General features: G+C 38.8%; 1 protein-coding gene across 1 annotated transcript in view; it reads right to left on the minus strand.

Moving 5' to 3' along the window:
* The window catches only part of HS2ST1 (heparan sulfate 2-O-sulfotransferase 1), an 81,736-nt gene extending 66,406 nt beyond the window's left edge, over positions 1–15,330 (minus strand). Inside the window, exon 1 of the mRNA XM_082286708.1 lies at positions 14,999–15,330. Within this exon, the coding sequence (XP_082142834.1) occupies positions 14,999–15,122 (124 nt within the window). The 5' untranslated portion in view covers positions 15,123–15,330. The remainder of the gene's footprint in view (positions 1–14,998) is intronic.
* Between the last annotated feature and the right edge of the window lie 270 nt (positions 15,331–15,600).

The following is a 15,600-nucleotide window of genomic DNA, read 5'->3' on the forward strand; positions in this document are numbered from 1 at the left end:
ATATACACATAAAACATTGGAAAGTCTTCAATAGCATGATTTTATTATGAGATACTGTGCAGAAATTATTCACTGACCCCAAAACAGTCATCAGTCTTCTCAACATACGCTCTCCTCTGAAATGTTAGTTTAATAAGCTCACTTCCAATTAATATAAAAAGTTCCTAACTCTATAAAGGTTTTATTTCAATGTATACTGAACATAATTTATCAAATAATTAACAATCCATATGGACTAATAACTAAAAAATATGTCATTGAATCATTTAAGCCCAACTATAAAGATTCTCTCAGCACAAGGATGGCTACAGGACTTCAAGGGAAGAAAATTCTTTGTATTTCATGTGAAGTACAATGGAACAAATGACACAGAAAGAAGACCTGTAAATCTCTATCTGTAGCCACTTCAGGACAACACACATCATGAACAGACTCATGCTCAAATCTACATCATAAATGCAGCACTTCAGAAACATAAGTGAGCTGTGGATCAAATAGCTGAGCAGAAACAGGCTTAGAGAAGGCAATTCATGTCCCAGAGAGGCGACAGTGGTCTGAGTAAGCATCCTGGCTCATTCAAACCTAATTCATGTAGCTTTAACAGAGTAAGGGAAACTAAGCAGTTTTCTGTCAGGTGACACAAGGATACCAATATAGTTTTCTCTGCATAGCAACATTTATCAAATTTTGTGAAGAAATACAATATAAATACAAACAGTGGCTTTTTGTACACATACGAAGTTTGTAATGTCACATACCTGCAACACACTTGGAAGGACATGGATCAAACACACACACTGTATTGTTTCTGTATTAGGATGGTTCTTTGGGGTATTTTAAAAATATAAAGACTTTGTCACTTACACACACACACATAAGCTGATCAGCTACACCCCTGTGACTGCACAGAGAGAGGGAGTAGAGGCAGAAGAGCTACTGAAGGTTTCCGTGCTTGATGGCCTATAGTGACCCACACCATTAGTAGCAACCTCTTGCCACCATGTCTCTTGTATTGCTATGAATCATCACAAGGCCCTAAAGCCCCAACCTTCCTTCTGCTTCACACACAATTATTTAAAACGTGGGAAAATTACTTTGCCCAACAGACTCTGTTTTATTTGATTGTTACTCCATGTTACAAGGCTGCCCTTTATAGTCTGTAAAAGTTGTTCTGTTCAGTCAGTGGTTCACAAATTAACTTGTAAAACGGCAAAAAGCTCAATAAAAATGTTCTTCATTCTAGCATCGTAGCCAAGGCTCACAAAGCATAAAAAGGAAAATTTCCACAAAACGCACAAACAAGGAAAGTCATGTGCACTTTGTAGATCCAGTGGTTGTTAGACCATTCACGGCAAGATACCTTAAATTTTCACTAGAAAACATTACTTCAGCCGTTGGCACTAGCAAATGTTTTTCTTGGATGTTCATGTTAAAAAACCCAGAAATAATGCACCCCCCCCTCAAAAAAAAAAACCCAAAACAAACACCAAACCCAACAGTCATTTCTACATCAGCACAGTTTAGCTCTTTATCAACCAATCATGAAAGACAGTGTCACTGCAAAGTTTTATTCCAACCATTATAAAATAAAACCCACTAGTCACAAGACTGCCACCATAATCGGCAATATGTGCATTTACCACAAAAAATTCTCAAGTACAAGTTACTTTGACATTTTCTGGTCATAACAATCTATTTATTAAAAAAAAGAACAAAAAAACCAAAGTATTCTAAATTCACCTGAAATAAGCCGGCAGATCAAACAAGCAAACAAGCCTACCTCAAACTCAAACTCAGAATATTAAGAATCTAGTTAGTGCTTTAGCTACTACCTATATGAAATGTGAGTCTGGCTCTACTTTGGAAACACACCTACTTCATGTAACAAGCACTCTGTGATGAGTACTGGAGGTTACATTTGCAGAACGCCTAGTAAGTACTACAGTGCAATTTAGGATGACTGTTTTATATCAGGCAATTTTTTATTTAAAAAAAAATTAAAAAAAATCAAAGCCTAACCAACTTTTACATTTATAAGATCACTACTGCTATCAAGGTAGCAGCGTACAATAAAACAATAGCACTAAGATGTGTAACAATTGCAATAAGCTTAGTCATGGTTTGGAAAAGAGCAAACTTACTTGTTTTCTAAAGAAATTGTTAGACAAAACCAGCTACACTTACCAAGGATGCTTTTGGCAACTAATTCATATGCTCTCTGACACACGCTAACAATTCTTGGATGACAGACCTCCTAAAAACTTTGCATTTGGTAATAATTTAAGTGCCATACTTTTCAAGGAACGTCGCAATACTTTTAGCTGACTTTGACCGTGCACTTAGATCAAACAGGAAGCAGTGATAAACTTAAGAAAATAATTATCCTCAAGTCATTAAGTTCTTTCTACCTGCAAGTTGCCCAAAACCAGGATCCTTTGCTCTGAAACCAAATCCAACACTCAAAACCTACATGAGGATCTCCCTGGGACAAGGACACACAGACCACTCATTAGCATACACCACATTCCCATATTCCATTTTGGGCAGCATGCAGTTGCTTAAAATCAAATATATATACAGCACAGGAAAATTATGAAGGATGCAACTGAAATTACACAATAGAACAAGATTAGCCAAGTTTGAAATCAATGCATTTTGATCCTTAAACATCACAGGCATTTTAGCTTCTCAAATGCATTGTATCAAGGCTTTGAGCAAATGAAGAAAGAACAATCTCTTTTCATGGTTTTATGTCTGTACTTAGTTAACCCTTATCCATCGGTAAAGCTTTAAACTACCTGATAGTTCTGCCTGACCTGTATTTGTAAGGAATAGGCATTCTACAGAAAAGCCAATTTTGGTCATTATTTAGTAGTGGAATCAAAATAATTCCTAAATGGAACCTAAATAAACTACAGAACCTAAATAAACTACAGCAAAGGTTGAAGGATTTTAACAGAATTTGCAGAGTTTGTAGATAAGTGATTCCATCAAGGCCAGAAAACTCAGCCAAATTTATCTGCTTATCTGAGAGGATGTTTATATAGGTTTCTCTCACATAGTAGTTATCTCTGGAGTGGCATCTCATGTTTACACTTACTTGCAAATACTTAATATATATTGAGTAAAAGAGATGTAGGAACAATCACTTTATTTCATATTCCTGCTGCTCTATCAATACTTGACAGATTTTGTTGCTTAAGTGTCATGTTGTCAGACATTTAACAGGCTTTCTCATACTTAAAAAGCACATTATGTGTTATTTTTATTTGCACATTGTTTTAAGATAAACAATGAGAAGAAGCAAGTCTAAAAAAAGTTTACCATTTTCCTAGATTCATTCTTGAAAACTAAAATTTCAATCTCACTTAACATTTAAAAACTTTTCTCATCATTTCCATCAAAACATCTTGTATGAATATTTTATAGCACCAGTTAAAGAAATTTATTACATACCATTACTTACTGCAAAACAATATGTGCTTTCAACTGCAACCTTGACACAAGCTTCCACCCCTCAAAGTGTGCACATATTTAAAACCTCCACATAATCACCACTAATGCTCCTTAGTCATTCAGTTTCCAAGGGATTTTCATTATGGATTAAAACAAGGAAAAAAAATCCCAAATACCTTTCAATATCTTCATTCCTCCTTCACACGTTTCTTTTCTTTAGACTTGATATGTGAATAATTTATCATCTATTTCTCTTTCTTAATTCTCATAATCAGACTGCCTTGCCATCTGCACTATGCAATCACACTTAAGTAGGCACATAAAAATCAGTAGAAACAATGCTTTGGGTTGCTCCAGCAACCACAAATGTTTCGAAAAATGCCCCCACAAGCATGTCAGCGAGACCATATTTTTCAGAGTATGGTTTGGAAAGCACAGACAGGAAAACCAGAAGAGGATATATTTAAATGTTTTGCTGTTTGATTTATCATTTCTTTGTGCTAAACCAACACCTCAGTTTTATGCTGGTTTTTCATATCAGAAAGGAGAGAAGGGTTTAATGGCATTGTAGAGGGTAAATGACAAAGCAATAGGAATCAGGACTAAGTACATTTTCACAGTGTTAAACTAGAGTGAAGCCAGCTGTGAAAATAAGCACATTCCCCAATACTCACTGGCTTTTTGTTGGGATCAGAAAGACTGTGGATAGATAGCTCACAAATGCAAAAGTTGCACTCATCCTCACATACACATCCTTTTTTCTTCTTTTACCCTCTAGAGAAGTTAATTTTTAATATTCTTCTCTATGTCTGACCACGTGATTACAAGATTAATTTGCCCTTAGGCCAAATTCACTTAACGTGCCTCAGGAATAACCAAGAAGCCTGACTAGTACCCCGTACCATTTTTTTCTGGGTTGGATGAAGGGATGGCTGTCCCTCCCTGTCCAGAAGCAAACATATGCCATCTCTGCAGCTCAAGGCCCAAAGCATTAAACTCAACTGAAATCAAGAGTGCTTTAACTTCATGCTCCAGGCTCTGATTCCTGCTGGTGGAGGAGCTGGCTACAGCTCTGGCTGCTACCCTGGCTACCAGTGGGGTGATACTCTCCCACCAGCATGCCAGGCACACTGCTGGGAGAACCCTCTTTATGCATCCTCTGCTAACTTCAATAGCTCATTTGTGATCTCCAGCCCTCTTGTGCCCCTCTATGACTGGTAGCAATTTTACTTCATCAACCATTCCAAAATCTTCCATCAAAATGCAAAATTTTTTAATAAAAGCAGCTCCAACTGAATTCTGTGTAGAAGGTTTTACATAACCCTAACTGCTTTGGCCATTGAATAGTTTCAAAGATAAAATTCAAGACTGTACCAGACATGATAGGTCATAAACACTGCTATGTTTAAATGTAAGCTTAGACAGGTATTTCTGGTCATTCAGCCTGTGCTTTTGGCTCAGAATGCATGTCTGTGGGGCAGTTCAAGGACTAGAATAAATATTACTAGCCCACTAGAAAGTACGGCATTCTGGTACTTCTCATAGCAGAAAACACCTACACTACTGCATGCACATTCAACACAGACAGTAAGTTCTTGTTTACAGGTATAAATCAAGCAGTGTGCCAGAAATTTTACAGGGCATTTTTTATAGCTTTATCAAACAAAAATATTAAATACACTCCTGTTGAAGTTAATTTTAAACCTAAAGAGGCTCTGAGAAAACACTAGAGCAAGTTTTGCCCTCACTCAAACCAACAGCAGCAATGCAATTAGCACACTGGATTAACAATGTAGACAGCAAAGGGAGAGACACCCAGAAGTATTAAAAAAAATATTTGTTTTGACAAAAATAGAAAGGCAGTAAAATTACAAAACATTCAAATTCCTACTAAATGCTTATACATGAAAAGGTCATTTTTATGGCAAGAAGTCTTTGAACAGCAAATATACATCTAATCTTGAAATGCTATCTTTCTAAGTGAAATGGAGTTCAAAAACATACTTGGTCCAATCCCACTATACACAGTTTGAAGTCATCAAATTGGACAGCAAGATCTAATCACTTCATTGTAAAACAGCAAACTATTATTAAGTACTTATCTTCAAAAGCTTGCCTTGTTGGCAGAATTAACAAACTTAATACAAAATAGTTAATCTGCCTAAAAATCTATTAAAACAGACTAAATTTTTCTCAGATAAGGAGGAGGGCTTTGTAAGAGTCTTTTGTTTTGTTTAAATTAAAAAAAAAAAAAAAAAAAAAAAAAAAAAAAAAAAAAGGGGAAACTATAAGACATTCAATATTCCCAAAGGCATTAATTTGATTAAGGGAAAGCATTTTAGTGCATCTCAGTTCATAGTATAATGTATCAAGAATAGTATTATATTGTAGGTATTTTGCCAGGAAAATATCTTTTCACACTTTAAGAGTGCATATTGCTGAAGGTTTACTGACAAATGAGATGCTGAAAAACCTGGGCTCTGAAGTTCTCTCTGGGAGAGCAGCTGAAATAGGATTCTACCAATGAAACATTTCATTCAACACCAGCATACAAAAAAACCTGATATTATGGTTTTGTTTCAAAAAATACTGATCCTCATACAAGCTATTTTGTGTGCCAGGTACAAAACCACATCTTCAGAAAGTGATCATATGCTTGTGCTCAAGAGTGTTTTGGTCAGGATACAACATACAGCGTTTTCGTCCTTCAGCATGGGAATCAAACCCTGTGAGTTTTACTGCACTTTTACTGCAGTGGAAGGACATGGCTGGACTCAGCTTTTGTAAAAATTAATCCCCTTTTCTTGAAAGAATAAAAATTTTTAAATTACACTGTCCAAAAATGTATCTTCTCAATTTACATCTGTCATTCAAATGCTAAGGGAGCCAAAATCTCAGTGTTTTGTTTTACTATGGAGACAATTTTTTGTCTATTTAATGTGTCAGAATAAGATTCTATCATTTTCCCATCCTATCTTTTTGACTTTTACTCTGAATTTCTAAATCCTTCTTAGAATTAGTGAAATCCTTTGCTTAGAATGAATGATCAATATAAACTCCAATATAATATAATCAATTGTTGATTAAGGTTTTGTATATTGAAACGCATTGCAAATTCCATGTTTTGAAAAAAGAGACTTATATTCCTCCAAAGCCCTCCACAGAATTAATGTAAAGAAATGCAAATATTTCAATGACAATACAGATATTCTATTTATGCAATCATCCTGAGTATGTTCAACAACAATATATCCAGAAAAAAAGATAACAGAAATATTGAAAGTGCAAAGATATGCAGGGGAAAGATTCAAGGGGAAAAAAAATAACTAAACTGGATTCCCCTCTTCACTTTGCAGAAAGTGAGACGCATAAGCATAATCTCTGTCCAATTGCTCTCATACCTCCAAGTTCATTCATTTTCTCAAGAGCCTTTTTGCACCTTTTTCGAAGTGAAATGAAATGCTACTGCCTTTCAATCTGTCATCCAAGAAAGATCAGTCCTATATTACAACATCAGAAAATGCAAACAATGATGACAAATATATACACAGATCATATTTATATGTAATAGGATTATATACATCACAAATTCATATACTCGATACTCTCACCTATGTATTTTTATATATATTAGAAACAAAGAAGAAGAAAATAAGATTGTCTGAGAAAAAAGCCACTACTGAAGTAAATGGAGAATATATGCATTTTAATTTAAGGAACCTAAGAACCCATCCCCACACTCTTTACAGTTTTACAGCAATTATGCACAAGGTTTGCATAAACACTTCAAAATCATCAAAAGCTGTTTTATCAAAACAGCACTTAAGTTTTACATATGTTTCAACACAAATTAGTATTCAGAATTAAAGAGCAAGTTGGTGAAAAAAAAAGGATGTCAGCTGTCATTTTAATCTGTAACCAGATATAGAAAATGGACATGAAGAACGAAGGCAAAGACTGGGCCAAAGTGATAGAAAGGTTCTTTCAAAATACTTTTTGTAATTGCATTATCTTATTAATTCTTTCACTGCCCTAGACTTCTAGCTACTCATGATGCATTTTATCACTAGCAGAAAGGTTGAATAATAATTATTATAGAAGTAATGTTATTGAAACCATGATGACTCAAGGATATTGCAAAGGACGACAACAATAATATGCTGAATACTAGAGACAATAAAAAGACACATGGATGCAGTTGAGTTTTCTGCAGACACTTGCAAACGACAACTGTATGGTAAAACTATACTCTTAATTTATAGCCTTAAAAAGTTGAACTACAGCAATGAAATAATTCCTTGGTAACGTAGAGACACTCAATACAACGTCAGTCCCTGACATTCATGGGCACATTCTGCAGTAACACTGATGTCCTGATTGTCAGCATATTCCTGATACAGAACCATACAAATCTGTGCAACAGGAACGTTTCTATGAGTATTGAGACTTGATATCTTTAGGGAAATTCCTGGGCATGCTAACTATAATCAGCACTAGCAGTTATTTTGATACAGGCAATTACTGATAGGAATGCCAAATGGAAGGACTTGAGTTCTCCAAGACTTAAAAGTGGCAAGGAGCTGGGGGGTGAATAAAGAACCAGCTGGGTCAATTCCAGCAAGAAAAGAGGTTTGCTTTTCTCTCCTAAGTGAGCCGAGATTTCTCTGAATGCCGCCGTTCTCAAGATGCTGGCTTTGAACACAACAACTTCACAGAGCCACAGGTTTTCAGGGGAGTGGGTGATTCCAACACAGTGGATGGGCTTGAACACCACATGAAGCGGTGGGTTTGAAAAAGATACTGCCCGTCCCCCAGACTGCAGCTAAGAGTCTGTACATATTTATGAAAGGCTGCAGCCAGATGGCCAAATTTCAGATGCCTCTCTTAACACTGGAGTCCTTTCACTCAGTCTTTTTTATTTCCAATTGAAAAAATAATGCAAATACACGTACTGACTGGTTCAGCTGTTTTACTACAGCATGGAACTTTCGTTATGCTTGCCAGGCTAGTATTTCAGATACATAAACAGATTTCAAGCATAGCTCTTACCACTATTTTAATACTGCTTTGACAAGGTTTAAATACACTTTAGCTAAGTGACAAAAACTACAGATTGCACACAGTTACACAAAAAGACTGTCTTTTGATCCACTGAAGTGATAATACATGGAGGATTCCATATGCAAACACCATCTATTTCCTAAGGAGAAGCAAGAATTTGAGGGAAGGCACTCATTATTAGAAGACAAGACCAGTCCAGCCAGAATAAGTCTAGCAGTGAGTGACCCATGGTTGCCAGTCAATAGATATGAAAATTACTTTTTCATGAACTGCTCAAATGTTCCTAACTTTAATGGCTAGGGGCAATACAAAGCTATGAAAAAAAAAAAAAAAAAAAAAAAAAAACAACAAACCAGCTGCAAATACATCCATTTTCTGAAATAAGGAAGAAAAAAAATTTCTACCATTTATTTCACTTTACATGTATATAGAATCATAGAATGGCTTGGGTTGGAAGGGACTTCAAAGATGTAATGTAGTGCCAACACCCCTACCATGGGCAGGGACACCTTTCACTAGACCAGGTTGCTCAGAGACCTGTCCAACCTGTCCTTAAACACTCCAAGGGATGGGGCATCCACAACTTCCCCTGGCAACCATGATAAACTAGAAAGCAATGGTTTCATCTGTTATATTAAATCCAAGGTTCATGTAGTTTAACAAGGTCTCTTTTGGACAGGTAGTGTATATATATACCAGCCTTCACTGAGAGCTAAGGGAAAAAAATGACATAGGAACATGGAATCCAGAGGTATATTGCAGACGTGAGAATTTTACTTACTTCTGCTATGCTCAGCAGTACAAAACAGACAAGAAACACGAGTACTGGCATGCCATTATGCCATAATGCTGCTGTTTTAGTTGCTTTAGCACAGAGTAAATAAAGGCATCAAATGTAGTTTTTTCTGATTTCCAGCAGTGTTACTTTTCCTTTTACAGTGCTACGCACAATACAAAAACCTGCCAGGTATTTAATTATTGAAATAAACCAATCTATCTTCCTCAGTAGAAAAACAATGATATGGAAGAACAGGAAGCAGAACTCCTTTGAACACTTTCTCCTGAGGTTGTCAGCCTTGAACTCACAGCTAAGCTACCTCATAGCTATCATTACCAATGTTTAATATTGCATTAATTCATGATGAAGAACATGGTACTCACATTTCTTTGACTGTCCAACAGGTTTCTTCTATCCTAAAGACATGATCACAAACATGTCTCTTTTCCAGGATTTCCATGGAGGATGGTACTGCAGTTCTATGTGCTCTTCAACTTAAATTTGTGCCTTACTAAGTAACATAGACAGGTATGTACTAGCCCAAATCTGGCCTTCTTCAATGGAGAATCCAGAAAGATGGAGTGCCTTACCTGATCATTACTTCATCCACTGCCATGGCTGGAGGGACTGGGAGGGACTGGAGGTGCTTTATCTGATTTCTCAAGTCCACTTCATCTCTCAGAACTGCCCTCAAAATATCTCTAACAAAAATATCCCCCTGCCAGATAACTCTTCAGCACAGCATCTGTTATTAGAAGTGAAGGCACAGCTCTCAGCACATCATCAATTCTCCAAGTTATTTCACTAAAAGCACGATGCCTGCAAACTAGGTCCAACAATACTAAAGTTTCTCACGTGTAGCCTTTCAGAAGGGGAAAGGTATTTTAAAAAGTTACGCCTTTTATTTCCACTGTTAGAACCAGCCATTGAGGTTACCGGCAAAAAGGGGTGAGATCAAGTCACAGACCCCATTAGCAAGTCTGAGCTGCCTTGGTATGCGCTTGAGAATGTGCACAGTTCTGTGCTAGTCAAAGTTCAGACACTACAAATTTCACAGAAAGCAGAACACCAACAGCTGCAACATTTATTCCCCAAAAAGTTATAAGGAACATAAATAAAAAATAAAACAAAAGTCATACTATTGCTCAATATCACAGTTTTCAATGGGAAGTACAATCATAGTATGGGAGCACTTTAAAATTTATTCTGAAACTGTCTGGGACAACCAGAGGCATGGTGAAAGTGAATGGTAAGAGGGAACCAGGTGAAAAAGTATGATAAAACCAGCAAGACTAAGTGGAAGAAAGTTTCACTGGACGGAGATATACTAAGGAAGCAGCATTACAATTCTTATTTCAGGAAACCCAGTATACAACAAAACAGTTTCTGAAGGAATGCCTTGGGCTACTCAGCAGCAAATAATAACTACTGGGTAACAGGGCAATATTTAAATAAAATCTAGGGAATTATTTGCATAGCTGTGTGTGGCCAGACCTGCCAACAATCACAAACTCCTCTTTATAAATGTTCAATGTTCCTCTTTATAAATGCTCAATTATAAGTAACAATATGCTAAGGAACCATGCTTGCTATATTAGAAGAGTCAACTTAATAATTTTTCTGAGGGATTTTCCAACAACATGCAACAGGCAGGCCTACTGACAGGAGATTTTTTATTTCTAAATAAAGGAAACACGAAATGCCTATTATTTTATCTTCCCAAAAAAGCAGAAAATCTTTTATTTCCATAAAGCATAAGACTTAATCATTGGGAAGATAAATCCTTTAACTTCAAGGGAACAGTGGTTTATTAGGTACACACAGTGCTTAGAAAGATACTACCCCAACAAGGACCACAGATGCTAAGACACTACCTTAATTTTTTTTTAAAATCTGGCAATAAATCATCAAGTAAATTTTCTTTCCTGGGCTTAGGAAAAGATCCTTAGTGTTTTGAATTATTAAAGTATTTTAAAACCAAAAAAATATGAAAAAGTAAAATGTTAAGGACTTATTTTAAATTACAGACGTCTATACGCTGAATTCAAGGTGCTGAATTAATAGATATGAACCATTATGCTGTTTATCACTTAACAGAAGAAACACTCCCACATTACAGCTAAGAAGTTTTTCAACATAATCTGAAGCAGGTTCAATCCTCTCTTTCCCTGTTATATTACGTTTCTCAGACATAGACTTTTTCCAAATGGATTATGTAAACATCACTGAAGTGCTAGAAAGTAGCAGTAGACCTCCTTTTCCACCCCACCAAAGAGCAATCCTTCTCTCTCGACAATCTTCACTTTCTCTGATCAATCCTACGGACTTTGACCCTCTCCCACTTTCCTGGCCAAACCTGAAGTGCTTCTAGAGTTTGGTGTTGTAAAACACAATTATTTTAACAGAAGAACTAGAACGCGTATGAACTTCTCCCTTCCTTCTCCCCACCAGTAAATTTCAAAATCTTGGGGAGGGAGATAGGGATGGACTACATCCAGCTAGATCAATTTTGTGATCCAACTCACCACAAATACTAATGGCAATGCAGGAGATAGAATGGTACACATTAAACAAGTTAAACGCTAGGTCAGTTTATACCAAAGGCAGAGCTGCACTCTGGGCTTCCAAAACCCAAAAGGGACAGTCAGACATTACTTCTGTTCTTCTGTTCCAGGAGCAACAGTAAAACCTCAACATCTGCCTTTCATGTGCAATATTCTCTATTAGAGCTGTGCATTCCCAGAGCTAACAGACACTTACCCCCACCAGGCTAAAATAAAAATATTAAAGTCCTTGTTGGCAATTACGGACAGCTTAGTCTGGAGAGAATGCTAATTTTCCATGTAAACCTGAAAATAATATGGAAGACTAATAGCTGTAGATACAAATCTCACCAAAAAAAGTTATTTCAAATTGTTCGCACTCTGCTTGTGATCTCACCACTACAAACTATTTGTAAAGAGCTGCAAAGAAGTTAAAATTAATATTCTGATTTACTTTTTTTTAATTAGGAAGTTATTTTTCATATGAAGAAGCCGACGGGTTTACCAATACCCTTTTAAAGGATTTTGTTGCAAAAAACAGCAGCAGCATTTGTGCTAGTCATTTGCTTACACGTCTTATACTTTTCAACTTAGAAAAGTTTGCCACAGTGACCAAGTTTACCCATATAAAGTCTTACAGAAAAAAAAGAGATTCCCATTCTTTTTTCATACAGAAACATGTCCCAGTTTATCCTTACAGGTGAGATATCTTAAGTCATTAAACTGAAATTAAGGCCCCCAACTGTTCACTACAGAACCTGGAGTTGCTCATATGTGAAGGAATTGGATAAAGCCCTTCCTATCCGAAAGAACAGCTGAACATTTTTAGAACTGCTGATAAGACTGCACAATTATTTTGCTATCAAATCTGAAGTAATTTGGTTTTCCTAGTCAAAGCCTAACTCTTACAAGAACTTTCCAAGATGACAGTTTATCATATGATATATCAATGCAAACACATGGCATAGCTCAAAACCCAGTCTCCAAATGCTGTGCAACAAGACTTCCGACATAAAAGCACCCACTGAAACACAACTAAAAGACCAAAAGAGCTACTCTGTCCTTACCCTCAAATCATAGTATCACTTCACACACACCCACACCATTTTTTTAGGGGGCAGGGAGAAAAACTGGCATTCAAGTGCGTTAGGCAAATTAATTACTTTGATTTGGAGAAAACCATTTTCCATAATGCAGCTCAGTAGAAATATAACCAATCACTAAGGTTTCATTACACCTGTTTTTTCACCATCATATTTGCTAGTCATAAAATACATACCAAACATGTGAAAAGGGAGACATTCAGACAGCTAGAAGCTTTTTAACAAAGCATACTCTCACACTAAAAAACGGAATCCAAAGTTCAAAGCTGTTGTAGAAAGTCCTTTTCCCCTTCCTTCCACAGATTTTGGAGAGTCACCAGTAAGTTGCACACAAAGCAAATCTTTCCATCTTACTTTTAAGAAACTTTACAACACTTTTCCCTTTTCCTTAAGACATAAAATCAGCAGAAGATAGTAATTAGATTCCTGTCCCAAAGCAGTATGAGTATTTAAATCCTCTAAATATGCAAGTTAAACATGTCCCTTGCATATATATTAAGGAGGAAGAAGTTTTACCAGCAAAATTCTTTATTCTCACACACATTATGTTATTCTCTTCATGCCAGAAGGTAGATAGATCTCCCTTAGGTAACACACACTGTCAGCAACAGAAGCATTGAAGCCACCGCTATGAACCACTTTAAAGCAGATGCATACAAAATACCACTGAACCTTCAGCACTATGGCAACACTTGCTTTATCTTCCAATTTAATTCATTTTCTTCTTCAAATGTTTGTTTACAGTTATTGAAACCCTGCAAAAAAAAAGCCTCGATTATAAACGGTAAGAACTTTCAGTTGAAAAGTAGGCAGAGTAAGGGCCTCCCTCAACTCAAGCAGTCAAACCACTGCAATTTCCAGGGTCCTAATCTCTAACATGCAGTTCAGAGAGAGTGAAGTGGAAAAGAAATACTGTGAAGTAAAATCCCAATGGCATTCATACAGCTCAACATCAAGTTATGCGGACTCTGTTAAAAACTCATTGTTAAATTTCCCGTATCACTCAAATCCACTTCTACTGTTAACACCAGAAGGAACATGATGTGCACTTTTCTTCCTACAAACTGAAACTTACACTATTAACTATTGTTAATAATCTAAATATCTTAGTACAGTCAAATAATATGAGAAAGCAAATCCACAGTGTTTGCAAACCAGTTTCTAGTCTTGTATACACCAGAAGTCTCACTGCCCTGTTTTCACAGCTCCTAGGCACCACAAACTCGGTTCGGAACGGTGTTTTTTCACATCCTTGAGACCCTTAATTAAGCAATGTAAAATCTTTACAAGTTCTGCAGCCTTATCTACAACAAAGTAGTAAGATGTTACCTGCCAGGCAGATATTACTCTAAAAATACCCTCTTAAGGCAGAAAAATAGAAGAAATTTTACACAAGAGAATTCTAGTTCATCACTGTTCAGTTAAGTACAGCTCAGTGACAGTCTAGGAAATCACTAACTACACTCAGTAAATGCAGAAAATAACAACCTTTAAATGAGGTTTAAATTAAATGAGAGTCAAACAAATTACCCATTTGTCATTAAGAGCAATGTCTTTAGCTTTCTTATCTATACACCGTGCTTTCCATTACAGTGCCAAGCGTTAGTAAAACGTCTGAATCAGAAATCAGATGTCAAGAAGATGGTTATTCGCTGCAGCAGCAGCAGAACCAGCCTCAGCTTGGGCACCACGGCTGCTGCTCTCCTCCCTCGCCAGGTGCCTGAGGAGGCACAGGCAGGCCGGCCGGTGCTGCCCACGGCTGTGAGCACCGCGGCTCTTCTGACAAAACCAGTTCAGACACTACAGACACGTTTGTCTTCCCAGCACTGACCTCTCACAGGTCTCCTGATCTCGCAGAACAAACAAATGAACTCAGAGGCCAAGGCTGCCGCGGAGAGCCGCTTTTGCAGAGTGGCCGGCCCGCACCGATCAGGTCCCGTGGCGCCGGGGACACGGCAGCGCACGGAGCCAGCAGGAGCAGCGCCCGGCGGGGCTCCCCCGGCCCTCGGCGCTGCCGCCCCCCGCGCCTCGCCCCGGCCGCGCCCGCCGCCGCTCACCCAGCTTGCCGCGGGACTCCTCCAGCTTCTGGATCTGGTTCTCCAGGAACAGCACGGCCACCCCGAAGACCAGCACCGCCAGCAGCTGCAACTTGGGCGGCAGCATAATCCTGAGCAGCCCCATGAGCAGCAGCAGCAGCGCCGCCCGCCCGGGATCACGACATAACGCGGGGCCCGGCCCGCGGGGGCCGGCGGGAGCCGCAGGGACGGCGCGGGCGAGGAGGCACGGAGAGAGCACGGCCGGGGGCGCGGACAGGGCCCGGCGCCGCCGCTCTCACATCGCCGCGCGCACGGCCCGCAGCGCGCCCGCCCCGCCCGCGTGGCCCGGCCCCCGCCGCGCCCCGCCCGCCCTGCGCGCGCTGCTCAGCAACCGAACGCCCGGCCGCGCGCCCGCCCCCGCCCCACGCCGCCGCCGCCGCCGCCGCCGCCGGGCCCCGCGGCGGGCCCCGCCCCGTGCCCCCGCCATTGGGCGGTGCTGCCGCGGCCCCGCCTTTCACGCAGTTCGATTGGCCCGGAGTGGGAATCGCCCCTCCCTGGGCGCTGACTCCGCCTCCCCCTCTGAGCCGCCGGAGCGAGGCGATGTCCCGCCTACATGCGTCCCT

Source organism: Coloeus monedula (genome assembly GCF_965178545.1).
Source record: "Coloeus monedula genome assembly, chromosome: 9".
NCBI lineage: Eukaryota > Metazoa > Chordata > Aves > Passeriformes > Corvidae > Coloeus > Coloeus monedula.